The 27,844-nt window shown below is 44.1% G+C and overlaps 1 protein-coding gene across 1 annotated transcript in view; it reads left to right on the forward strand.

The window, feature by feature from the left end:
- Nucleotides 1–815: 815 nt before the first annotated feature.
- The window catches only part of HEPHL1 (hephaestin like 1), a 43,856-nt gene continuing 16,827 nt past the window's right edge, over nt 816–27,844 (forward strand). Inside the window, 11 exon segments of the mRNA XM_064140544.1 lie at nt 816–985; nt 10,175–10,419; nt 11,868–12,080; nt 15,500–15,679; nt 17,134–17,388; nt 19,502–19,670; nt 22,220–22,359; nt 22,519–22,650; nt 26,274–26,485; nt 26,945–26,966; nt 26,969–27,094. Of these exon segments, the coding sequence (XP_063996614.1) occupies nt 816–985; nt 10,175–10,419; nt 11,868–12,080; nt 15,500–15,679; nt 17,134–17,388; nt 19,502–19,670; nt 22,220–22,359; nt 22,519–22,650; nt 26,274–26,485; nt 26,945–26,966; nt 26,969–27,094 (1,864 nt within the window).

A 27,844-nucleotide genomic window follows, 5' to 3' on the forward strand; every position in this document is an offset into this window, starting at 1 on the left:
CTTCACCAGCTTTGTTGCCCTTCTCTGGACACGTTCCAGCACCAATAGAAAGACTTTAACATAACATAACATAGAGTGGTTTAACATAACATAGAATCAACCAGGTTGGAAGAGACCTCCAAGATCATCCAGTCCAACCTATCACTTTACCTGGCCTCTAATTTCCAGAAATGGTTATAAAAAGGGAAGGGGTCATTTTGGGCTTTCTAAAACTGAATATATTCAGATCAGTTGAAATCTTAATAAGTGGGTCAGAAAATCTGAGAAATTGGAGAGGTGCTGGCAAATTCTTTCTGTGTCTGGTAACACTGAATTACAACCTGCAGATATGTGATTGAAAAGTAACAATGAAAGCAGCAAAATGCAAGCTTTAGAAACCTCTGACACGATCAGTTAAAGTGAAAATAAAGAGTTTGGATGGTAAAAATAAAGGATGGTAAAAGAAAGGATGGTGAAAACACCAAAAAAAACCCTGCCCCAATGTGCCAGACCATCCAGCCTGAAATGAGGGAAACAAAACCACATCCAAACTTCCAAAAAGCACTGAGTGGCTCTAGCCTGGTTAGGTAAATGAGCAATTTATGCGTTCACCGAAGCCTTGGCAAAGGTCCTGCCATGACAGCAACTTCCTCCCTTGCCCTGCTCTGCATAGTCAGGCTCTCTACCTATCCCAGTCTTAACCTGCTGAAAAGGAGGAGCTTTGTTCTGACCATTCCTTATTTATAACTTGTTGAGAACTGGGAGGGAGGGGTGAACTCTCTGTGGTGCATCCTGCTGCTGCCTGCCCGCTGCCAGCCTTGCAATCACAACTACAAATGCCTCCCGCGCAGCCTGCTGGCTGCCTCCGTGCTCTTGGGCTCCTCTGGCTGTTTGCAGTGGTTGAAGCAAGGACCAGAACCTATTACCTTGGGATTGTGGAAGAGAACTGGGATTATGCACCATCTGGAAAAAATCTGATCACGGGGCAAAACCTCTTAGAGGACAAGTAAGTCACTGAAAACTCTAATAAATTGGAGGTTTATCAACAGCTCCAAGAGAAAATTGACTAACCTGGATAATGTTGCTGTAAATGTCTTAAGATGTTTGTTTTTTTTTTCTTAATGCTGCTGTCATAGGCAGGATTTCAGCTTCAAAGCAAGAGTTGATTTGGATTGACTTCTCTTCCATCATAGTTGGTTAAGTGAGGTGATAATGTGGATTTGAAGGTGATGTTAAAGAACTGATATTTGTCAAAAAAAATATCAGACAGTGGACTCAAAATCCTCTGTGTGTGCTTTGTGGAGATGCTGGTGGTTTGGGGACTTGCTGTCCAAAGGCAAATTTCAACTTTGCTATAATCAAGTGCACCTCATTTCAACCAGACATAGAAGTCTGTTTAACTCACCAAAGATTTTAAGTTTTCTCTCTGTGAGATGATAAAATTTGGGGGCTTGGTATGACATTGTAAAATTCAGATGCATACAGTGCCTCTAAATGAGACACAAGTACATTGCTCATATTTATCCCTGCAATGTAGGCAGCTGTGGAGACCTCCATTTAGGCAATCTATTTAGACAATAGACACTGAAGTCCTGGTGACCACCTACACTGAAACTGAAGTGTGTTGGTAAGCACTGTGATGAATTGTACCTCAGCCAAAGGAAAACAGGCACCCATCCTCATGCCTGCACTGCTGAAGTTGGCTTCTTGTCCTTCCCACACCAGGAGAGCTGACCCAGACACTGGATGTGGGTGGCACAGACCCTTGGTGTCTCTCTCTGCCATGGGCTTCAAATACAGGGAGTGTTTTTAAGATTTAATGGATATCTTTGATACTCTAGAGACAGACACAGTCTCAAGTTGTGTACAAGCTGGATGTTAGGAGGAAGTTCTTCACAGAGAGAATGATTTGCATTGGAATGGGCTGCCCAAGGAGGTGGTAGAGTTGCTGTCCCTGGAGGTGTTCAAGAAAAGCCTGGATGAGGCACTTAGTGCCATGGTCTAGATGATGGGATAGGGCTGGGTGCTAGATTGGCCTGGATGATCTTGGAGGTCTCTTCCAACCTGGTTGATTCTATGATTCTATGGGGCAGGAGCTGTAAGGACGTGAGGAGCATCTGGTATCCACACTGGGAGCTGGATGATGTGTCCTGGGAGGTAGAAATGGAAACATTCTTTCTGACTTTTCAGGAAAGCCTGAGCAATTCTAGACTTTTCTGTAGCAGCTTGTTATTTCAGAATCACTCTCAGCTGGACTGCATACAGGACATTATTTTGCCACCACAGGCAGAAGGCAAGAAGGAGTTTTGTTTTTCAACACAATTTTATGTTTGTGCTGTTAACAATGAGAAGTACTAGAGAGCACCCAAGTCAGTAGGTAGAATGCAGGGTAGTAGTTTGTTCTCATCTCTTTACAACAAGCTTTCTGGAAAGGTTATTCTTCAATTGGGGTGGTTGTAATCTGGTTAAAAACTTCAGTTTCTTACTTCCTTTCTCTTTTTAGCAGTGGGTAACTTCCTTCACTCTCTAAACTGGAAGACCTCTCACTAAAAACAGTTCAGCTTTTAGTGAAGTGCAGCTACTTGTAAGTCCAGCTCAATGCCATAGAAATACTGTTCTGTAAATCACACTTCTAAGGCTGTCTGTACTTTGTGTTCCTTAAGCATCGAAGCGGCACATGGAAGTCTGTGTCTTTTGCCTGGCCCAGCAGGGAGGGTAGATAGCTTATGTCTTCAGTCATCTTGGTACTGTAGTAATTACAGAATGGTTTTACCCACAGAGGATTTTAATGTAGACTATACACTTAAGGTTGGGAAGTTGTTTGTGATGAATTCTCCATGTGCAGAATAATGAAGTGATTATTTTAACTACTTTATTACATTTCCAAACTGTATTGAGTCAAGAATAAAGCACTGCAGTCTAGAATAATAGTGTGTCTACCCATGGACCAGGAATAGCTCTTTTGGCTATTTGACTCTTTAGAATGACCTCTAATGTAAGTTTAATGCAATATATTAATGAGTTATTTCTCAGCTAATTAGTTGGTTCCTATGTCAGAGACATAGTTCCATAAATGAAGTTTAAGGATCAGTTCCTAGGTAGGGACAGGATTGCATTTTGAGCCATGTTCTGCAACAGCAGCACCCTGATTTGCTGAGTCTAGCACTCCTCACCTTGTGATGCATCCTCAGAGTACCCATCTGATGGGGCACTATCCCAGTTTTATTGATAGGGAAGTGAAGATAAAGAGGTTGCAGACAATCCAATTACCTTTAAAAGTATAAAGGAATGCTCCCTTTGATTCCAGCTAGCCCAGAGAGATATAATCAGAATTACTTATTCTTCATGACTTAATAAAAATGCTGAATTAACAACTGTGTAATGGAAAGTGTTACATTACCTGGATTAGATAGTGAGATTTAAAATGGTTTTCGAGGTTGCTGTGCCAAAGTCAGTAATACCTTCCTGAGCCTTTAGTTTTTAGCAGCAAAGAGGAAAAAGGGAACTTCAGTATCCAAGGCGTGGGGCTGGAAATCAGGTGAGCTGATGCTCGCACCAGACTTCGCTATACTGCTCAGCTCCTGCTGTGCTGGTGCTGAGCAAGCTGCCTCCTGAGCCAGGAGCCCTAGAGCTGCATCAGCACCTCCCTTGGTGTGAGTTGTAAGGGTTGCCTCTTGTCAGAACAGGTTAACCCAAAGGCAGCCCTGTGTTAACACAACTGTTCTGCTGTGGATGATAATTTTTATTACACCTTGTGTTGTTGGACTGCTCAAGGGCCAGTCTGCTGCTTGCACAGGGCAAGTATCTTGCTGTGCATCTGTGCTTTGTATGGAAAGAGAGTAATGCTGTCATTTATCTTGTCTACTGGAAGCCTTGAGCTGTTTCATTGATTCTCATAATTTGGAGCATTATGAATGAAACAAGGACATTTCTCTCCTGGCTTTTCCCCTTGAAAATTAATAAGGCAACTTCTGAAGCTCAGAAAACTTTGGAAATCACAGATTCATATTATGGCCACTGAGTATAGGTGATCTGGGAAGATGTTCAGCATCCCCTCCCACATGATATAACTGGTGAAAAACTTCATGCCATTAAACTCTGGTGGACTGGACACACAGGGGGCATGGTGCTGTCAGTGATGCTGGATCTGCTGCAGAAGCAAGTGATATCTTGTGGGTTAGGACACGAGTATGCTGCAGTAGGAGGGAGCGCTCAGACATTGCCCATTTCCTTTAATGGTGACATAGGGAATGGTCTTTCCAGACAAGAATACACCTAGGTGTTGTGGCTTGACATACATCAGTCTTTCCCTCCCTACCGTGGCTCAGCCCTCAGGATTAAGAGTTTGGTTGATAATCCCTTTAAACTAATTTGGCAGTAGTTAATATGATGGCCACTTAAATCTTGCTCTGCTAGTGGTAGGTGTTACTAAGTTTTGCCTGATGTGACTGCTCATCCCTTCTGTTTAGGTCACCAACCCTAGATTTATCTGGGCCAAGTCTTGCACCTAGCAATGCTAACGGGTGTTTTCTGTTACCACAGCATAAAATGCAGTTTGTGCAATTTGCCTATGAGCAGATCCCACCCAAATAAATGACAGTGAATCTGTCGTCACAGGTGCTAACAACTGAGTTGTCATGTGGCCAAATGACCCAATTGCATCAGCTGAGATGATCATTGTGGGAAGGGTCAACATCCAAAGGGCATTCTAGGTGAAATTCTGTCTCTGGAGAAGTCCGAGAGGAATTTTATTGTTGGCTTTAAGAGAAGCAGAAGTTTATTCTAGGAGAGAAACGATTGAAGCACACTTAACCAGCAATGCATCAGAGCTTCATCTAAGATTTTATGGGGTTTATTGACCTCTTCCATGGCTTGTGTGGATCAGAAAAGGCCTAGAACACCCTTTGAAGATGTGGCATCCCGCTCTTGTGATGACAACTTGCTGTTTGAAGCTTTGTGGTCAGGGCACCATCTACAAATATGAGCTGGCATCGCTGGCATTGTTGGTCTCTCTCCACTGACCACCCCTCTAACACTGGATATTGCAGTGGCCTTAGCATTGGAATCATGGTCTGGCAAATGTTTATCCTGAACAGAGATGATTGGGACAGCCTGGACCCATGGGCACTGCCCTGGCTTACTCCGGCCACAGGGAAAACAGGGTACTCAAAGGCAAAAACCTGTTACAAACCCTACCATAGACTATGTGAGGAGGACAGAGAGTAACGAAGGTTTAACCACCAACATATTTTAGAGAACAAACCCATAAAGATAGTGGTTTAAATGGTTGCCAGTGTAGAATCTACAGGGCTTGACTTGAGTAGAGGACTGGTAGTGAAAGAAAGTTTACAGCTGCACCCAAGAGCATCCAGTGGCCACTTGGCATGTTAACTGCAGGAGAAAATCTGGGACTCCATATCTGGTAGCTACTTGAAGTGCTGATTTTTCAGTTGTGATAACAACAGCAAAGAAACTCAGCAGATTTTAGAACTGCCTCAGTGAGGGATCTGGCTTCAGTCTACCCTGGAGCTGTTTGGTCGTGCGCAACTCATTAGCTCTTTCCATTTCTTAGCACCCACACTGACACAGTACTCACACAAGGTCCTCTTGAAAAAAAACCCAACCTCTGCTAGACTGTAGTGCTGTTTCTTGAGACCAAAGCCAACGTGAACCTGTTAAAACGTTGGCCCAAGGTTTGTTCTGTGTGATAAATGGAATAGGTGTCGAAATTACACATAGCACATGGTCCTAGGCTACCTCACGCTCTGAGGCCACAGAATATCTGCATGTCTGATCTTGATTTGAGGTAGAACCTACATGAAACTCTTGTTTTATACTTTTTATAATGTAGAAGAGTCAGACTGCTCAGCATGGCAGGGAGATGGATGTCTGTAATTATGTTAATACATATTTTAAGGAATTAGAGTTAATTCTCTATTAGCAACTCCCCACCCCACTCTTGTACATTGCCAACTTTTCTTGGAATTTAAGAACTGCTGAGACTGGCCAACTGGCAGAATGAAATTTGGCACAGAAACAAGGGTAGGGTTTGCATTTTTTCCTTAGTCTGAGCAAGGCATTTTATGCCCTGATTCACATGCCTGCTTACCTCTGTATGTAATCTCAAGGCTGGCCTTACTGAAGAAGAAGAAGAAGGAAGGAATTTAAGAAGCTTGCATGAGTACAGCTCCAGAAGATGGGGTAGTCCCCTTTCATATATGAAATGGAAGTGGCTGATCTTCACAGCTTTCTGCATGTCAGTGCATGCTGACAGCGTGGTTAGAGGGAAAAAGTCAAGAGTTAGAAGAGCAACTCTTAAATTTACAGAAAGATGGAAAAAAACTCAGCCAGCGATATCATGAAGACAGTAGGAGGATGAAGCAGTTTAAAATGATCAGGGGAGCACAAAGAAACAGGGAAAAGGTTGGTCTTCTAGCAATAAAAAAGGAATGATGTTTAGGGATTATTTTGGCAGGGGATGTCCAATAAAATAGGCAGACTGTGACCAATGGAAGAAAGAGGTAAAGGCAAATTGAGAGATAAGTTGTTTAACCATCAGAGCATCTGAAGAAGCCACTGCTGTGGTAACCTATTGGAAAGCAAGTGTCTGGGAAAGAACAAAACAGGAGATACAGTTCAAGTTGAATGTTTAACTCAGTGACAAAAAACGTGAAGAGCTTCCCAAGGAAGGAGATGCCAGCAAAAGAAGATAGGTAATGGTGCTTAAGAGCTGTTGTCAAAGACAGGGGATGAAAGGACAATGTCTGAAGCCTTAAAATCCCTGAGGGATTCTAGAGATGTATGCTAAGGCAACTGCAGGGTAGGAGATGCACTGGCATGAATGGCAGCAGTATCACAGGCTTTGTGGAGCACTGAGAAGTTCTCACTGAAAGAAAGAAGAGGGATAGTGGAAAAACCTCTGCCCCCCACTCATGGAGCATTAGGGGCTGTGGTGCTGTGCCTGTGCCGCCTACTTCTGACACATCTCCTGGCTGTGCTTTCGTGCTGGGTGGGGGTACCAGCCCCACAGTGGCCACATGCCCATGATGCAGGCACCTCAGGGCATATATAAGTCACTCACACTCATGCATCCTTTCTAGGAGCTTCCTATAGCTGATACCATTGCCTCCACCGTGGGTAGTCTTTCTGCAAAGGACATTGTAATGTGTGGTGTAGCAACACTTGCAAAGACTTAGAAAGCTTAGTCACCAGCTCTTTGCAAGTCTGAGGTGGCACTCAGAAGTCCTCCTCTTGAAAATGGAGTAGTCTGGACACCTGGGGGACACACATCAACCAGTGTGCTTTGTTCTTGGATACTCAAGGCAACCAAAAGGATGTGCTGAAAATACATGTCTCTGCATAGGTATAGGAACCGGGCTCTACTCCATCCAAACAGGAGTGAGGCTGAGGTGTCTGCAGTCCAAGAAACTCCCAAATACCAGGGTATTTTGGTTAGGAGACTCTTCTACCCTTTGCAGAGTGTGGATCTGGAAGGAAAAAAAGTGTTGGAAGAGCCTAAGTCTGTAACACAGCAGCAAGGGCCTCAGCAACATGTAGGACTTTCTTTCAAAGTTAGTTGTTTTCCTTTACACAATGATTAAACAAGATCCATAACTAACCAGAGCCAAAAGGCCAAGTTGGCCCTTTCCTGCCTTTTCTGGTGCAGTGACTCTTGCACTGCTGTATGCTCTGCATAGAAGAGTATCATCTACATAGTGGCCAGCTGCATCTGATACTCATTGCACTGGCAGTGGCCTTTGCCTCTCTGAAAAGGCAGACAATTTGAGTGGGTCTCCTTTCATAAAAGCTTGCACTCAAAAGACTTCTCCTGCCTTCTAGATGGCTTTAAGTAAGATGCAGACACAAGTCTAGCAAAAGGAGATGCTGCAGCGTGGCTTTAGGCACTGAGAAAATCTCCAGTGCTTAAACCTACCGAGTTTTTTTCAGGATGGCTCTTTCAACTTCAATGTCTGATTGTATTGGGGGAATTTAAAGGAATTAGGCTCATTCCAAGCCTAACAAAGCGTGAAGCTGTGGGAGAATGTGCAATGCTGTCTGGCCAGAAAGAAATAATGGGCATAAGGGTACCATCACCGTGGGGAGAGCACAGTGTCACTGAAGTACCTCATGTGAATTACTTGTGTCTGATAGAAATGAAAAACTTTCTGCTATAAAATAGCTCCTGAAATAAGCACTGGATTTTTTTTTTTCCTTGAGAAAATATCTTACAAGCAACTTAAAACATCAATTTATAGTTCAAATTAGGGTATAGCCATATTAATACATTGCCATGAGGTAAGGAAGCATGTGCATTTACACTGCACTGCTCCTGACACTACCTACAGCTCTGTGGTAAGGGCTCTTGTAGCAGCTCTACCCCCTGGCAGTGGAAGGTATTGTCTGTCCTTGGTGAAGGTGATGTAACTTGCCAGGTCTGGCTGTGCACACAGACAGCTACCACAGACCTGCTAATTTGCTGAAAGCACAGGCTTCTTGGCAACTCATTCCTTAACCACCCTTTTAGGGTGTATTTATCTGACACACATTATTCTGTGAAGAAGCAGGCCAAGAGATTCTGTCCCTTTCCCTCCACTGTAGACAACTGTTTCTGCCACAGCAGTATCATTTGCAACATTTTCATTTGTGCCAACACAGCTCCTGGTTTATTATAAAGCACATTTCTCAAACAAAAAAAAACCCCATTCTTTTTGGAGGCTTTCATGTCTGGACCACTTCAGGGATCTGGTTTAGACAGTGGCCAGAGATGTGTAATGACCACGCAATGGGGGATGTTGTAAGTTATGGTGTCAAGAAGAAGCATCTTGACAAAGAGGAGTAGCTGATGTTGGCTGTGGTGAAGAAATTAAAGTGAATCATACCTTTGAACTCGTGTGACGTCCAGCACTTGGGTTGCTGGTCCTGCACAAAAGCACCTAAGCGAAATGTGTTCAAGCAGGTGAGCTGGCCAGTCACAAAACCTCACCATAAAGATGAAATTGTTATAGTTCTGCCAGATATACTGCAGGAAAAATATAGCTTAGCTTTCTTAATGGCTTTATTAGGAAGCATTAAAGGTCAAAGAAACTTCAGGGGATGCAAAAACTCATGGAGCAGTCAGCTATGGTAAAACTGGTCACACAGCCTGCTACTGGAGTTCATTTCTACCCTCTTTGTGTGGGATATTTAGGAAGGAAGAATGTGTATCACACTTGTTGTCTGTAACCTGGAAATGAGTTAAAAAAAGATGTGCTATTGTAACAGATGAGATGAATAGGGGTTGCCAGTATGCCATTATATTTAAAAGCACAGAAGTAATTCCCAGTTGTGTTAGAAGTACTGACTGGGAGCACCTCTGGCTTTATCTGGAATCCTACTTAATTATTGTGTGAAGATCTCGTGTTCAGACTTCAAAAGGGAGAGAAAAAAAAATATTGGAAGGCTTTCAGAATAGAGCATTGGGAAAGATTTGTGGTATGAAGAATGTCAGTGTACTTGGTTTCTCCAGAAGAAGGGTAGGAGGCAATTTAGTCAATTAAATAAAACTTATGCAAGTGCCTGCATAGAAAAGAAGTTCTGGATGGTAGGTGGCTTGTTTGATCTGAGGGCTTGATGGGAACCAGTGGTTGGAGTGTGGAGCTAGATGATACTAGACTACAAATGCAATCAAGGGTTTGAAGGGAACTGGTATTTAATAGCTAGAATATGTCAACCACTGACCATATGGTGGGTTCTCCATCACTTGAAGTTGCTATAAACATAGACTCTGGAATGTAGAAATTATAGATTACTCTTCTGGAGTGTCAGAGTAGATGATTAGGACTGCTCTGGTTGGCACTTGAAAAAAGCTTGCTTTTCCTTTCCTTCTGAAGAGCCATGCTTTCAGATGTGAGGTTTCAATTTTTCAGAGGACTGAGAAGCTGCTAAAACTGTACAGGGGGGCCTGAGAGGCTGGTTCTCAAGTGAAGACTTGTAGTAATCCAGCTACAGACCAAACCTGCAAGTAGGATGACTGTTACTGTAGAGAAGTGGGATTATACCCTGCTAGCACTGCCCAGGTTTACTCCTCAACTTTTATTCCTCTGGCAATGTGATATGTCCCAAGGAACTATTTAACTGCACTACAAGTATCTGTTATTTGATCAACTCTTTCAGAAGTTTTTGTCTCCTCTGAATTGTTTTCCTTTCCCAACACCAGGTTTGCAAGTGTGTACGCAACAAGAGGAGCGAACCGGATAGGACGTGTCTACAAAAAGGCTATTTTTAGGCAATTCACAGATGACACTTACTCCCAGGAGATCCCCAAAGCAGCCTGGTTAGGCTTCCTTGGGCCAGTCCTGAAAGCAGAAGAAGAGGATGTCTTTATCATCCACCTAAAAAATTTTGCCTCCCGCCCATACTCTGTGCATCCTCATGGGGTCTTCTATGACAAGGAGTCTGAAGGTAAAAGCTGGTTTGCCTTTTCCTCTCATCTCTCTCCCTGGAGAAGCTGATATAGTAGCTAAAACTTTGTCCAGGTATCACAGAATCATAGAACTTTAGATGCTGGAAGGGACTCTAGTCCCACCTCCCTGCCAAGGCATGACCCCCTAGGGTAGTTCTCTCAGGAAGGCATCCAGGAGGATTTTGAAAGCCTCCAGAGGAGACTCTGCAACCATTCTGGACAGTCAGTTTCAGTGCTCTGTCACCCTCACTGTAAGGAAGTTTCTCCTCATGTTGAGGTGAAACTTTCTATGTTGCAGTTTGTAGCCATTGCTCCTTGTCTTATTGCTGAGCTCCACTGAAAAGAGATTTGCCCCATCCACTTGACACTCACCCCTCAGATATTTGTATACATCGATCAGATCCCCTCTCAGTCTTCTCTTCTCCAGACTAAAGAGCCCCAGGTTTCTCAATCTCCCTCCAGAGGGGAGATGCTCAAGTCCCCCAGTCATCTTCATGCCTCTCCACTGGACTCCCTCCAGCAGGTCCCTGTCTCTCTTGAACTGGGGAGCCCAAAACTGGGCACAATGTTCCAGGTGTGGTCTCACCAGAGCAGAGTGCAGGGGGAGAAGAATCTGCCTATACCTGCTAGACTCACTTTTGCTGATGTATTGACTGTTCTGGTAAATGATACCAGAGGTCTTTAGATCACCCTCTTCATAAATTCACCAGTTATTGCAGACGATGACTTAAGGGAGGGACAGCCTCACCTCTTAACACTTTTTTTGCCACAAACTTCCAACACCTGGAATAAACAGGTTAGGTAGGTCTTTTTTCATGGGTTGTTTTCCTGAATTATAAGTCAGCAAAGCAACTTGCCTCCTCCTTTCTACTTCTAGCACGTTCCAATGGATGGAATTCTTGTACTCCTAAATCTATGCCTGTGTGTTTTGGTCAGAGGGCTACATGGATTTGCCTACATTCATTATTCCTATCTGCTTTCTATGAGAAGTTACACAGTGTTTAGCTAACAAAATGTGTAATGATTGAAGAGAATTAAGAGCCAAGGAATTATTAAAGCATTTTTAAAGCTTTCTCTACTAGTAAATAACAGATTTTAGCCCTCAGCATCCTTTTCTGGATGGTTTTAGCACAACTTCTGAGATTTTTTTATTTCAGTTTCTTGGTGATTATGTGTTTATGAGTGCTGATAACTGTCTATGTGTTTATGAGTGCTGATAACTGTCTTATAAGCCTGTGATAAAACAGAAGAAATGAAACATTTGTTTAAGGTAAAAAGTTAGAGTCTAAAAGTGCTCTTTTTTCTTAACTAGGAGCACTTTACCCTGGTGTTTATGAGTGCTGCTATCTGTCTTATCAGTCTGTGATAAAACAGAAGAAATGAAACATTTATTTAAGGTAAACAGGGTCTAAAAGTGTCCTTTTTTAAATATTTTTTTCCTAATTAGGAGCACTTTACCCTGATGGAACCGGTGGTAAAAGCAAGGAGGACGACTTTGTTGTTCCTGGTGGAAATTACACGTACACATGGCCAGTAAGGAAAGATTATTCTCCAACTTTGGCAGACTCAAACTGCTTGACTTGGATTTACCATTCTCACATTGACACACCAAGAGATATTGCATCTGGTTTAATTGGGCCACTGCTGGTTTGTAAAAAAGGTACTGAGCTAGAAACACCGATGAAGCAAGTCCCTCTGCCAGGCTTGGCATCTTAATAGTAATTTTTGCTTACAGGTATAAACATGGTGGTCTAGAGTTTATCCCTACATAGCCCATAAAAAGGGGCAAGGAATAGCTGGGCCATTCCAGGAACATCCCAGGGTAGGTATTGTAGCTCTGGGACAACTCCCTTCCTGCTCCCCTTTGGCTTCACAAGCGATTTGCCTCAGTTGGTGGAGGGACTGCAGCATGCTCTGTGGCCTGCCAGTCGTGGCCAAGACTAAGCATAAATGTCCCCAAAGTGGGATCATTTCAGGACAAGCAAAGGACTCACTGCCCAGGAAATGAAGTTACTGCTGGAGGGTGACTTTATCATTGGCTATTACAAATTTGACACCCCGATATTTTTGGCCATTTTTATCCCATATGGTTTACATATTTATTCTTGCTCACAAGTTGTATACCACAGCCATGCAGGGATGCATGCTGAACAGCTGAGGCAACAGCCTGCCATGTGTATTTGATAGCCTTCTAATTTTGTGCTGGAGCCAGCAGGGACCACATACCAGCCTTCTCTCCTCTTAGAGGCTGAGTTGTTGCCTTCTCCCTCCCCTTAGGAGCCTGTAACTCTGCCACCCTTGCCCAGCACCTCCCACAGTACAAAATCAGCCCTGATTTTATATACAGAACATATCAGTGAAACAAGTTTTATATACTAAGAAGAGAAAGACTTCACTGTGGAAAGAATGGGCCTGGTCTCCAAATTCACTCACAGAATTCAGGACCAGAGGAACTGGTTTCAAGCCACAGTTCAGGCTGGATGCTAGGAAGTATTTCTTTGCAGAGAGGGTTAACAAACTGTGGCTGTTTGAGCTGATCCTCTAGCTCAGACATAGGGGAGAAATGAACATTCCAGGGATAGGCCACATAAATGGCAACAATAGATAAATTAATACAATTTCATTGGAGCATCAAGAACTTAATGTCTAGAAGCACAGTTTGTGCCCCACGTTGGGCGCCAAGAAATCCTGTCCCTGGTTCGGGCTGATCCCTCCTCCAGGAAGAAAATTCACAACACAAACCCCCCTTCCTTTTTTGAAAGTCAGGGAAAGATGAAATTGTATTTTCTTATAGTATAAGTATAACAATGTAAAGAGAGATAATAACTAGAGAAGGAAGGAAGGGAAAAAAACAATACAATAACCTTAAGGGAGATGGGGGAGGGGTCAAGCGGAGGCGAAGCAGCAGAAAGCAGCAGTAGCCAAAACAGCAGCCGGGGAAGATAGGCGAAGCTGCAGCAGCAGAAGCCAGCGGGAGAAGGGGGAGAACAAACTGTGCTTCTAGACATTAAGTTCTTGATGCTCCAATGAAATTGTATTAATTTATCTATTGTTGCCATTTATGTGGCCTATCCCTGGAATGTTCATTTCTCCCCTATGTCTGAGCTAGAGGATCAGCTCAAACGGCCACACAAACACTGGAATGGTCTGGCTGGGGCAGTGGTGGGGGTCACCATCCCTGGAGGTGTTTAAGCAGTGTGGACCTGGTGCTTAGAGACACAGTTTAGGATTGACCCAAAACTGGGTTGAAGGTTGGACTGGATGATCTTTGAGGTCATAGAATCATAGAATCAACCAGGTTGGAAGAGGCCTCCAAGATCATCCAGTCCAACCTAGCACCCAGCCCTAGACAGTCAACTAGACCATGGCACTAAGTGCCTCAGCCAGGCTTTGCTTGAACACCCCCAGGGACGGTGCCTCCACCACCTCCCTGGGCAGCCCATTCCAATGGGAAATCACTCTCTCTGGCAAGAACTTCCTCCTAACATCCAGCCTATACCTACCCCAGTACAACTTGAGACTGTGTCCCCTTGTTCTATTGCTGGTTGCCTGGGAGAAAAGGCCACCCCCACCTGGCTACAGCCTCCCTTCAGGTAGTTGTAGACCGCAGTGAGGTCACCCCTGAGCCTCCTCTTCTGCAGGTTAAACACCCCCAGCTCCCTCAGCCTCTCCTTATAGGGTTTGTGTTCCAGGCCCCTCACCAGCTTTGTTGCCCTTCTCTGGACACCTTCCAGCACCTCAACATCTCTCTTGAATTGAGGGGCCCAGAACTGGGTACAGTACTCAAGGTGTGGCCTGACCAGTGCTGAGTACAGGGGAAGAATAACCTCCCTTGTCCTACTGGCCACACTGTTTCTGATGCAGGCCAGGATGCCATTGGCTCTCTTGTTCTCTTCCAACTAGATGTTTTCTGTGATTCTATGAATTAAAATGTCTTGGACTTTTACTCTCAAAGAGAGCCTTTCAAATCTGTAGAGCTGCCTGAATAGGTAAAAAGGAGCTGTTAACTACACAATAATGCATGAAGATAGGAGATAACACATTCGAAACAATTGTAGCCTGAAAGGCCAGCCTGCCTGGGTGTCTGGTCTTCAATTCACCATGTTACTGCTGCAGTCCTCCTTCAAATGGTGATGAGCGGCTCCTTACAGGACTGACTGCAAGGCCTTGAAGCTCACTCCTGTAGGACATGGCGAAGCAAAAGTTTTCTTGGGTTCAGATGTAGACTTCAAGATTAGATGAAATCTAAACCTGTTGATGGTTAATAACAAACTATCAGTATCACCACTCCATTAGCCTCAGGTCATTCCCCAAATGGGGAATGATGCTGAGCTTAGCCTGAATAAATGATGTTCATCCTGCCTTTGACCTTTTTAAAACTGAAGTATTGAGTGCTAGTCAAATGCCAAGATTTCCTTATTAGTTCATGGAGAGTAAGCCACATGTAGATGACCGTTCTGAAGGCATGGTTCAGCAGTGACTTCATTGCAACATAAAGGCAGGCTGTCACTTGCCTCTCCTTAACTCCCTGCCAAAACAGAAGTCTCTGGCTCCTGGTTGGGTCAGTCTTCCAAACGCACTCTCTGTGTAGGTACACAGACGTTAATACCGACTAAAGGGCAGGGTTGGGGGCAATGGGCCAAAACTGGGGACAATGGGACCACAGATATCAGCAGGTTACTCATGCTTATGTAAACTTACAGAGATTCTGAAATATCAGCTTGACTTAGGTGAGATGAACTGCCTGTGGGAGGAAAGTCAAGATGGTTTAGATGCCATGGGGGCTTGCGGAGTCTCCCTCTCTGGAAATACTCAAGACCCACCTGGATGTGTTCCTGTGTGATCTGCTATAAGTGATCCTGCTCTAGCAGGGGGGTTGGCTTAGATGACCTTTTGAGGTCCCTTCCAGCCCCTAACATTCTGTATTTCTGTGATTTTGTGAAAAGAGGTGACTCATCGTGCCCTATAGATTATGGGCACAGCACTTTACTTTCTCAAGTGCTCCAAAATTGTTGTCACTTTTAAATTCAATCCCACCCAAGGCTTTTTTTATCACTTTCCTTTTCGTTTATAATTTAGGAACTGCAGATGAGACCTCAGTAGAAGGCACTGGTGCTGCTAATGCTTTTGCCCTGATGTTTAGCATTGTAGATGAAAACTTCAGCTGGTACCTTGATGAGAATATAAACACCTTCTGCTTAGAACCAGCTACAGTTGACAAAGAGGATGAAGCTTTCCAGACCAGCAACCGAATGCATGGTGAGCAAATGGTGACCTACAGCAGTGACCTGACTTCTTTTTTTTCCATTCCAGTAGGACTTTCTGTCCCTTTTGATGTCCCTCCTTCATCCATGTCATCAAGGAACGGGACAGGATGTTGAAGTGCTGTGTTAACAAAAAGTTTCTCCCTAAATACAGCACAAGAGACCGGTTTGCAGAAAGGAGATTTGGCTTTTATGCCCAGCTCTACCATTTGTTTGGCATTTTATCTTGGACAACAAATTTAAACCATTTGGTGACTGCTTGGCCAGCTGTGAAAAAAGCAAAGTGCAGAGTGCTTTGAGATGTGTGTGTTGGAATAGTCAAGCATTTCTCAAAGGGCCTTGTGGATGGTGGGCTGGCTGTGTGATGGTTTGGGTGTTCCCTGCCCCCACACACTTTGGAAATCACCCAGACTAGACTCAGCCAGCTCTGGAAATTTGAATGAAGCTTATATTTACAGCTTAGCACAATATACAAGCAGATATTTACAGTATATACAGTTATAGACAGAAATATACAAGGTAAAAGGTAATACAGAAACACAACTCCCCTCCCAGAAACCTGAGTCCCCAGAAGGGGCTCTCAACTGCCCCTTCACCTTCTCCCTACCCCTCTCAACCTTACCCCAGTCCCAAGGAAGAGTAGAGGTTCAGCCAGGGGGTTAGGAAGCAAAGTGGATTAGTCCAAAATGGAGGGTGAGGTTAGAGAGAGAGATGCAGCTCAGCCAGCAGCTCCAGTGAGAGTGGTTATCTATGTTTTTATTTCTTGTTCCTATACATCTCAGCAAGCCTGCGAGTGAAGTAGACATCACCCTTGTTTTCCTTTTACAGCCTGTAATCTAGTTCTTCTCACCAAAACATTCTAGCTAGCTTCAAACTGGCACAGGCTGGTACAACCACCCTTGCCCTTCAGACAGCCATCAGTCAATAGTACTTTGTGCCATTTGAAACTAAAATAGTCTACCAAATATGAGTCTTATTCTTTTAGTGTCCTAATACATCATCAGGTGTGGAAGTTGAGGAAGAGTGAGCTGACTAGACTGATCCTTGACTGATACCATCATTTTAAACTCTAAATTGCTTGAGCTTGGCATTTAGTGGTGTATTTACCACTCAGAATAAGAGGAAATAGATTTCAGACATGCTAGATAGCTGCAGAACAAGTTAAGTCCTTACTTGTCAGGACTTTTTGGTGATGACTTGGACTTTGCAACATCTTGGTATCACCTGGGAAGTTTTTCATAGGCCCAGCCAGAGAATTTGGGCTGTTTAATCCTCCAGAGCTGTAAGCTGTATGTTCATGATGTTGCCTCTCACCCAAGAGCCAGTGAGTGCCTTATTCAAAGTGAACATTCAGACAGTGTCTTTTTTCTGATCACCCTTAGAAATGGGGCTGAAAGAACTTGGCACAGCTCTTTCAATTCTCACAAAGTGTCACGCTTCTGTTTTTAGCAATTAATGGTTATATTTATGGCAACCTGCCCGGCTTGGAGATGTGTGCTGGCACTGCCATGTCCTGGCACTTGTTCGGCATGGGAAGCGAGATAGATATCCACGCCGCGTACTTCTACGGCCACACGTTCACTAGCAGGGACCAGAGAGCAGACGTCGTCGGCTTGTTCCCAGCGACATTCATCACAGCAGAGATGACTCCGGGGAGCCCTGGGAGGTGGTTGATAACCTGCCAGGTTAATGAGCACTTAAGAGGTATGCTGCTCTAGATCTCCCTGATTGTTTCGGAAGTTCCAGCCCCTATTCTGCTTGGAAAAGAAACCTGAGAGGTGTTTCCAGTGGAAGCAGAATTTGACACCTTTCTTTTCTTCTTACTGACTGAGCAATTTGGAACCATTTCATTAGATAAGCATCAAGAACGTGAGTTTAGTTACCGGTGGAAACGATACACGTTGGGCCAAATCTTCAGCTAGTACTGATGACTTAGCAGTGCAGTTGTATGAGGAAGGCTTGCTAGATCCAGTGCTGACACCATACTTTCTATGTGAACCACAGATTTTGATGAGCAAGGAGAGGAATTTTCATCCTGACTTTTTTTTTTCAGTAGATAAGCATGTATGCTTAAAGAAAAAGACACATCAGCCGAGCACCTCATAGTTTTTCCTTTACAGAAATTGGACTGAAATTGTCAGTGGTTTTGGAAAGCTTGAAGTGAAGGAATTTGATGATGAGGTTACAACAATTGTGTGATGTCCGAGCCTGAAAGCATAAACCCTAAACCAGGTCTCACAAGAGCAGGCAATGTATAATTATGAGGCAAGCTGGGATAATTTTCTACTTTTAAGAACTTGCATATTGGGATTTGCATCAGGCAAACCAGGCTTGATTCTGTCAAGAGCCAACTTAGAGACCAGCCTCTATTTTAACATAAGTCAAGGGTGGTGGTGGGGGGTGATGCCATGTTGCACAGTTTGGGTGGCACTTGGACCCTCAAAAACATTATACCATCCTTACCTAGATTAAGGAGATGAGCAAATAGGGTCACTAAACAGTGTCATTGATGCCAGTGGGTTTCACCTGTGCCATAAATTATTACCTTGCAAGGGAAGAGTTACAGAGTCACAGAGTCACAGAATTTACCAGGTTGGAAAAGACCTCCTGGGTCATCAAGTCCAACCTATCACCTAACCCTTCGACCTTTTGCGTGATTGTTTTCTGCATCTTGAAATAGAATACGTCCCACATACACTCCTTCCCCTGCTAATATGTGTTTTAATCTACAAGAAAAATCATTTTGGTGTTTTAATCTACAAGAAAAATCAATTTGGTGTTTCAATCTACAAGAAAAATCATTTTGGTGTTTTAATCTACAAGAAAAATCAATTTGGTGTTTAAATCTACAAGAAAAATCGTTTTGGTGTTTTAATCTACAAGAAAAATCATTTTGGTGTTTTAATCTACAAGAAAAATCAATTTGGTGTTTAAATCTACAAGAAAAAATCAATTTGGTGTTTAAATCTACAAGAAAAATCGTTTTGGTGTTTAAATCTACAAGAAAAATCAATTTGGTGTTTTAATCTACAAGAAAAATCATTTTGGTGTTTTAATCTACAAGAAAAATCAATTTGGTGTTTAAATCTACAAGAAAAATCGTTTTGGTGTTTTAATCTACAAGAAAAATCAATTTGGTGTTTTAATCTACAAGAAAAATCAATTTGGTGTTTTAATCTACAAGAAAAATCAATTTGGTGTTTAAATCTACAAGAAAAATCATTTTGGTGTTTTAATCTACAAGAAAAATCAATTTGGTGTTTTAATCTACAAGAAAAATCATTTTGGTGTTTTAATCTACAAGAAAAATCATTTTGGTGTTTTAATCTACAAGAAAAATCATTTTGGTGGTTTAGTCTAGCATCTGGCCCAGTGTAGGGAGAGGAGGAAGCTTTTAAAGGCAGAAATTTACCCGAGAGTTTTACTCAAGTAATTGTTTCCGATACATGGAATAACAGGACAAGGAGTAAGAGGTTTAAACTGGAAGAGTGGAGATTTAAACTAGATGTTAGGAAGAAGTTCTTTACAGTGAGGATGGTGAAACACTGGCACAGGTTGCCCAGGGAGGCTGTGGATGCTCTCTCCCTGGAGGTGTTCAAGGTCAGGTTGGATGAGGCCTTGAGCAACCTGTTCTAGTGAGAGGTGTCCCTGCCTATGGCAGATGGTTGGAACTGGATGACCTTTGTGGTCCCTTCCAACCTAAACCATTCTATGATTCTATGTAGCCTCTGATGAGTTTTGAATCTGTGTTCCTATCCATGAGACTGCTGACTACACAGTTGGCCAAGGATTGTGTCTAGATTCTTTCTCCTCCTAGGTGGCATGGAGGCACTGTATGATGTTCAGATCTGCCAAAAAAGCCTGCCTCAGCCTTCGCCACTCAGCCACGTGAGGAGATATTATATTGCTGCTGAAGAGGTGCTCTGGAATTACGGACCTGACGGTTATGATAAATTCACTGGGCAGGGTTTAAATGCCACTGGCAGGTGAGATTTCTTGTCCTCTCCTGTTGTGCTTTAATTTCTGGAGTCTGTGTGAGACTTCCCCAGTGACTCACCAGGGCTGGGTCTTGGAGTGTTATTAGTTTTAATGAAAGGGGCAGGGAGGAATGGATTTAAACAGGCTTGCCAGGAAGTTAGATTTGTTATTGAGATGCTCAGAGTTGCCTTCTGGAAGTATTTATCTTGCTCTGTTAAGTCCATGGAGAAAGTGAGCCCTGATGAGGTATGCAAAGTCCAACAGAGCTCATGACCCTATGTGGAGACTCCTCAAGCACCTGTCACACTTACAATGATAGACCTCCCCTCTCTTCCCCTATCATTACTGAAGAAGAAGAATTGTATTACAGTGTCTCCCAGGAAGGCTAGTGAGGGTTACAGATGCATAGTACATAGCTAATGGTACATTAGATCACTGCAGGTACAAGAGAGAGATAGATCTCTGCAGCCACATGCTACCTTCTCTGAGACAGGCAGAGAACATGCGTGGTATGGAGGACTCCCTGCCTTCTCTCTACCTGACTGAACATAGTGACCTGAAGGGGGGAGTGGAATGGCAACATGTTCTTATCCATCCCAGAAGACACATCTCCTCAGCTACAATCCCACCTTTCCAGGTGCCCTTGCAGAACAAGCACAAGGTTCTGCAAGTGGAACTGAATGATAATGAGGACAATGGTTTGTCTATCTTGGAGGTGTTAAGTCAGCCTACATCCTGCACCAAAGCTACTTCTGCAAAAGGAAAAAACCCAAACAAGTCAGTGTGATGGGTGACTCCCTTCTGGAGGGAGCAGAAGAGCCAATATGCAGATAGGACCCATTTCTTAGGGAAGTCTGCTGTCTCCCTGGGGCCTGGATTAAAGAAGTGAAGAGAAAACTTCCTCTCTTGGTGTGGCCCTCAGATTGTTATCTGTTAGGGACTTTTTAGGTAGGCAGGGACAATACTGCAAGAAGAAATCCAAGGGCAATCAAGGAAACTTCAGGGCCTTGGGACAACTGAACTGGTTAGGGGATTAGGAGCACAGGTGATGTTCTCTTCCATCCCTCCATCTGAAATGAAAAGGGATGAAGCAGGAAGACCCATTAGATCACTACCTGACTCTGAGACAGGTGCAACTGGCAGACTTTGGGACTTTTGGTGGTGGATTGATTTATGCAACAGCAGGCCTGCTAGATTACACAGTGGGTACATCTGTCTCAAGGATTTTTGCACAGGAATTGGCAGGGCTCATCAAAAGTGCTTTAAACTACACTTGAAGGGGGAAAGGGATAGAACCAGGATGGCTGGAGATAAGTCTGGGGACAGCACATCAACATAGAACTATGTGCTAGGGAGGTCCTTCAGTCTGCCAGTGGAGATATGGGATGAAGTGTCACACAATAGGAAAAACACAGGAGATATCCATGGGCTAGATCAGAGAAGCACCTGGAAATGGTCAAGAATAGACCTCTAAATATACTAGAAGAGTCAGAAGAAGGGAAACTGACCTCAGTGTTAGGGAAAGCTATGGAGAAGATCATCCTGAGTGCCATCATACAGCACATTCAGGAGAACCAGGCAATCAGGCCCAGTCAGCATGAGCTCATGAAAGTCAAATCCTCCTTGACTAATCTCCTTCTATGACAAGTGACCTGCGTAGTAGACAAGGGAAAGGCTGTGGATGTTGTTTGCTTTGACTTTAGTAGAGCTTTTGCCATCATTTCCCGCAGCACTCTGCTGGAGAAGCTGTCTGCTGATGGCCTTGGTGAGCATGCACTTTGCTGGATAAAAGGCTGGATGGATGGCCAGGCCCAAAGGCTGGTACTGAATGGAGTTAAATCCAGCTGGTGGCTAGTCAAAAGCGGTGCTCTCCAGGGCTCAGGACCGGGACCTGATCTCTCTGCTATTTATCAATGATCTGTATGAGGGAATTGAGTGTACCTTCAGTAAGCTGGCAGCAGGCACCATATTGGGTGGAAGTGTTGATCTGCTTGAGGATAGGAGAGCCCTACAGAGGAGCCCTATACAGGCTGGATTGATGGGTTGAGGCCAATTGTATGATATTCCACAAAGCCAAGTGCTGATTTCTGCACTTTGGTATCAGCAAATTGGAATAGATGTCTCTCATGTATAAATTTGGGTTAAACACATGGAAGTCTAACACACAATGAATTCCCATTTGTTAACTAATCTGTAACTGTAACTCAGGGAGATTTAGGCTTGAGGTGAGGAGAAAGTTCTTCACTGAGAGGGTCATTGGACACTGGAATGGGCTGCCCGGGGAGGTGGTGGAGTCGCCGTCCCTGGGGCACTTCAAGGCAAGGTTGGACGTGGCACTTGGTGCCATGGTCTAGCCTTGAGCTGTGTGGTAAAGGGTTGGACTTGATGATCTGTGAGGTCTCTTCCAACCCTGATGATACTGTGATACTGTGATGTCCCTTTATCTAGTAGAAAACTGTATGCAAATTAGTAACTGGTGGGGGGAATCATTATGCAAAATGAAGGGTTCTGCCTGAACCTCCAATTATTTAATCAGTCCAATTTGTTAATTCCACAGTGAATCTGCAATCTATTTCGTGCAAGGGACTGACAGAATAGGAGGGCAGTACTGGAAAGTTCGCTATGTGGAATATACTGATGCGACATTCAGTAAGAAGAAGATTGTGTCAGAGGATATGAAGCACCTGGGAATACTTGGTACAGTGATTATTTTCCACCTTCTGTCATTGCATCAGATCCACCTGGATCCAGAGGGGAATTTTGTGCATGCAGCTGCCAGTTAGCCCTCTCTTGTTTAGGTGGAAATAGGTTAGAGTGTGCTTCTTCTAATACCTCTGCTTACTCTTGGTTTTTTAGGTCCTGTTATAAAGGCTGAAGTGGGAGATACAGTGCTAGTTACTTTTGCTAACAAAGCCAGAAGGAGCTATAGCATTATGGCTCATGGTGTAAGCTTCAGCAAGCTGTCAGAAGGTGCTCCCTACTTAGATGGTAAGTTTTGACTGTGCTGCTGTATTGTCATATCCAGAATGCCTGCACATAAAGATCCATTGCTCTGCAAGTTTGCCCTTTTTGTGGATGCTAAGGCACAGAAGGGAAGGTATGATGAGTTCATATCTAGCCAATGAGTCACAGCCCATGGGACTCCCCAGCCTGCCAATGTGATAGTTCTTCCCCTTGGGTATGTGCCAGTACAAGGTGTCTAAAACTAACTGAGGTCTCTGTGGAGCAAAAGTCACACAAGCACAATCCAACTTACATTAGTTCTGATACTGCACTCAGTGCAGTATTAGAACTCCTCTGGATATGCTCCAGAATTACAAAGCTGGGATCTGGCATGATGTCCCTGCTGAGACTTTGGATAGACTTATACACATATCTAGGTTGCTTCACTCCTGATTCTCTAATCGAAGTCAGGCATTGCCTTTGATTCACTGTCAGGATAGTCAGTGTTGGAGACAGCTTTTATCTGCCTAATCTAGAATGTGAAGGGGCAAGAATCCTCATTCATCCTCATAAAGATGTAAATGCTGAAATGGAGCATTTACCAAAGCCTTCCTGTCATTTTGTGCAAGGACATGATCTTTATCACCCAAATGTTAAAAGCCATCTTTAATTAGTAGGCATCTTTTTCATTCAGTGACAAGAAAGGGAGAAGATTCATCTACTTCAAACATGTATTTTAGACGTGTAGGTTACCCTCTGGAGATGTGTTTCTATCTATCAACTTCAGAAGCCTAGAGTTTGGGCTAAGGACTAAACTTCAGATGGCTCAAGTAAGGTGAATCCCATCCCTAGTGTCTGCAGAAATAATACTGTGGTCTCTGGAAAAGTTTTTGCTGCATTCACAGCACTGAAAAGAATGATAGGTTTGTTGTTGTCTGAATTACTTCATTTCCACTACAGCACATCAGAAAGAAACTCACAGGACATAATCTCTCCTTTGAGAACCGTGTTAAGAGAATTAGGTCAACATGTTAAACTCATAACATCATACCATAAAACAAGACAAAAGGCTTTATTAAATGCTGCTCTCTCTAGTTCCTGACCTTGTGATACAACGAATTTGCCAGCAGGCCCTACAAAACAACTGGACTGAGTTTAGCCTTGAAGTTATCTGCCCACATTCTAATGCCACCCATGTCAGATGCAGTTCCCTGGTGGAAGTGCAGCTTCCCTCTGCTCACAGTGCTGTCCTGCTTTCAGTTAACACTCCCCAGTAAGAGCACCCATCAATGCTGCCTGCTTTGATGTGGAATAAAATCAAATGCAGTCGTACAGTTCAGCAGCATGCACTGCCCACTTCTGGGTTGTTGGAGAGGAATCTAATTCCAGATTCATTAACAATCTTTCTGCCCCTTCTCTCTTTTTAACCCTTGTGTCTTGGATTTCCATTACACCTACCAAAAAGTGTGCACATATAAGAGACCCTGCAGAGACTGCAGGTTTACACTGAAGGTAAATGATTTTTCCAAAGGCTGTGATTTGTCTGCATGCAGTTTATTCATGTGAAAATACTGTACATAAAGGTACCTACAGACATCTGCATGGCATTTACTTTTAATTGTGCTCTCAGGAAATACTCTTCCACACTGGCACCTGCCCAATCTCAGAGGATTTTTAACTCCAAATGGATGTTCTCCTTCCTGAGTGCTGTTGCAGGGTGAATCCAGTAGTACCTGATGCTGTTGGAGCAGCTCCCTACTCTGTACTTGGTTTTGCAGAAAACAGTGTGTGTTCATATGTTATACTGCTGTGCTCATGTGTCTGAGTTTTGAAGAGGATTCTCGTGGAGTGTTAGAGAGGAATATTGAACTGGTGCTGTCTACTGCTGCCAGACACACGTGAACACGCAGAGAAAATCCAGCCAATGGATAGCTAAGTGTTAAAAAAAACCACAATGTGATTTTATCTTACTGATTTCCAAACCCAGGAAGTTTATCCTTAAAACTTTTTCTACACAGAATGTGAGGCTGACCCATTTTCCTAGCTTCCCTTTCATGTCTCTTTTGTAAGTCCTGTCTGAGTGGATATCAAGGCTCTTTTACAGTGGCCAAGTTACACAAGTGGTGCTACATCCACCCTGTGCCCAGCAGCAGACAATGCCCCAAATCCTTTAAAAGTAGCTTCCAGAAAAAGCAACAGCAACCGCCCTCTGAAGACTCTGACAGAGGCTTCTGTGCATTGCTACCAAATCAAAAAGGAACAATTACCAAGATGGGATTTGTTTTGAACTTCCAAAGACCCGCAGCTGCAGCTCTGTTTGCTGATGTAATTGCTTTGGTGCTTAACGAAAAGCCAAGTTTGCCTTCGTGCCTCAGATGAATCTCACGAGCAGGCAGTTAAATGACAAACTCTAGAGGAAGCCATTTAAACACAGATGAGCTCTGCATGCTTTGTCTGACTGAATCAAGATAATCCAGACATTGTCAGGAAGAGTTTGGGTGAAGCAGCTATGCTTGTTCTGCAATGAATGGATTTGGTTATCCCTATGGCACAGGACTTTAGTCAGATGTCCCCATGGCACAAGTGTCCAAACTATGAGACTGCTCAAGTTGTGGTTGCAAAAAGGATCTTGTCCTCAGAAATAACCAGCTATGTCTGATTTATTGATGATCTGGATGAGGGGATTGAGTCCAGCATCAGTAAGTTTGCAGATGATACCAAGCTAGGAGCAGGTGTTGATCTGTTGGAAGGTAAGAGAGCCCTGCAGAGGGACCTGGACAGGCTGGATGGGTGGGCAGAGGCCAATGGGATGAGATTGAACAAGACCAAGTGCAGGATTCTGCACTTTGGCCACAACAACCCCAAGCAGTGCTACAGGCTGGGGACAGAGTGGCTGGAGAGCAGCCAGGAGGAAAGGGACCTGAGGGTACTGATAGATAGTAGCTGAAGATGATGAGCCAGCAGTGTGCCCAGGTGGCCAAGAGAGCCAATGGCATCCTGGCCTGCATCAGGAACAGTGTGGCCAGTAGGATGAGGGAGGTTATTCTGCCCCTGGACTCAGCACTGGTCAGGCCACACCTTGAGTCCTGTGTCCAGTTCTGGGCCCCTTAATTCAAGAGAGATGTTGAGGTGCTGGAAGATGTCCAGAGAAGGGTGACAAAGCTGGTGAAGGGCCTGGAACACAAACCCTATGAGGAGAGGCTGAGGGAGCTGGGGTTGTTTAGCCTGGAGAAGAGGAGGCTCAGGGGTGACCTCACTGCTGTCTACAACTACCTGAAGGGACATTGTAGCCAGGTGGGGGTTGGCCTTTTCTCCCAGGCAACCAGCAATAGAACAAGGGGACACAGTCTCAAGTTGTGCCAGGGGAAAGTATAGGCTGGATGTTAGGGGGAAGTTGTTGCCAGAGAGAGTGATTGGCATTGGAATGGGCTGCCCAGGGAGGTGGTGGAGGCACCGTCCCTGGAGGTGTTGAAGCAAAGCCTGGATGAGGCACTTAGTGCCATGGTCTGGTTGACTGGCTAGGGCTGGGTGCTAGGTTGGCCTGGATGATCTTGGAGGTCTCTTCCAACCTGGTTGGATTCTATGATTCTGTGATTTCAGCTAGCACTTATACTCAGGAAGGCAAAACCTTCCCTTAACCTTGGTGCTTCTCAATTTTCTTTCTGCAGGCTATCTGAAGCCAGGAGCCCACGTTAAGCCAGGTGAAACCTTCACATACAAATGGAGAGTTCCTGAAAATGGAGGCCCAACAGAGAGTGACCCTCCATGCCTGACCTATCTGTACTACTCAGCCACTGATGCTGTCAAAGACACCAACTCTGGCCTTGTGGGACCTTTGCTGGTCTGCCGAAGGAACACGCTGAATCACGACGGGACACAGGTGCCCGACGTGGACATCTGCTTGTTCCAAACAGCAGGGTGGTGTCCTGTCTGGGACAACTTGCCCACTTCCCAGCTCAGTTTTAAGAGGTTAAACAAATGTCATTCCTCAGAGTAAAAGCTGACTTAAGGGGATAATTAGGAAGATGAAACTGTCAGCCCCCTGTATTCTGGCTCATCCCTAGGCGGTCCCTCTTTTTCATGCGCTTATTAGTAGCGAATGCATCTTTCCACCCTAAGCAAATGGACACTTTATGCTTCTGGCTGAAGGGTGAGTGCAAATTCTTGTCTGTGCAAGGATATGGTAACAAAACAGTTGCCATTTTGAGGGGGAGAGAAAATTTCGTTGAAAAGAAAAGGTAAAAACCAACAAAAGAACCTAAAAAAACCTTAATTTGTCTAATTCCGTACAAACTTTTCTCTTTTTCCTTCTATGTCTTGGCTTTCTTCTTGGCTACAGAAAGGAATAGACAGAGAATTTTACTCCTTTTTTCAATCTTTGATGAGAATGACAGCTGGTATCTGAACAAGAATATTGAAACATTTACTGGAGACCCTTCGAAAGTAGATGAAAATGATGCAGATTTCAAGGAATCCAACAAAATGCACGGTATGGAATATTTAATACCTGTTGATGACAACTTTTCTTGAATCATGTTAGGAGGATAAATTGGCAGATTCTATCACCATTTGTAGCTGACTGCAGTGCACTAGAGGGTGAGGGAGAAAGCTGTTAGTCAGTTTATGGCCAGCCCTTGGAGGGAATGTTGAAACCCCAGGCACATTAAGAGTCAATTTATCCACCTACCAACTGCACCTGGTGAAATGGAACAAAGTATAGCTTTTAGCTGCATCACTTGGGCCTATAAAGAGGAGCAATGCCAGGGTCAGGCACTGCTGATTTAGATTTCGCTGATGGCCTTGGCACTGACTCAGACTGTGCCAAGTCCACCAGCTCTGCTCTGTCTGTTCCACACCTTGAGTACTGTGTCCAGTTCTGGGGCCCTCAATTCAAGAAGGATGTTGAGGTGCTGGAACATGTCCAGAGAAGGGCAACAAAGCTGGTGAGGGGCCTGGAGCACAAATCCTATGTGGAGAGGTTGAGGGAGCTGGGGTTGTTTAGACTGGAGAAGAGGAGGCTCAGGGGTGATCTTATTACTGTCTACAACTACCTGATGGGGCATTGTAGCCAGGTGGGGGTGGCCTCTTCTCCCAGGTAACCAGCAATAGAACAAGGGGACACAGTCTCAAGTTGTGCCAGGGTAGGTATAGGCTGGATGTTAGGAAGAAGTTCTTCCCAGAGAGAGTGATTGGCATTGGAATGGGCTGCCCAGGGAGGTGGTGGAGTCACTGTCCCTGG

This window comes from Pogoniulus pusillus, chromosome 3 (genome assembly GCF_015220805.1).
Source record: "Pogoniulus pusillus isolate bPogPus1 chromosome 3, bPogPus1.pri, whole genome shotgun sequence".
In the NCBI taxonomy this organism is placed as follows: domain Eukaryota; kingdom Metazoa; phylum Chordata; class Aves; order Piciformes; family Lybiidae; genus Pogoniulus; species Pogoniulus pusillus.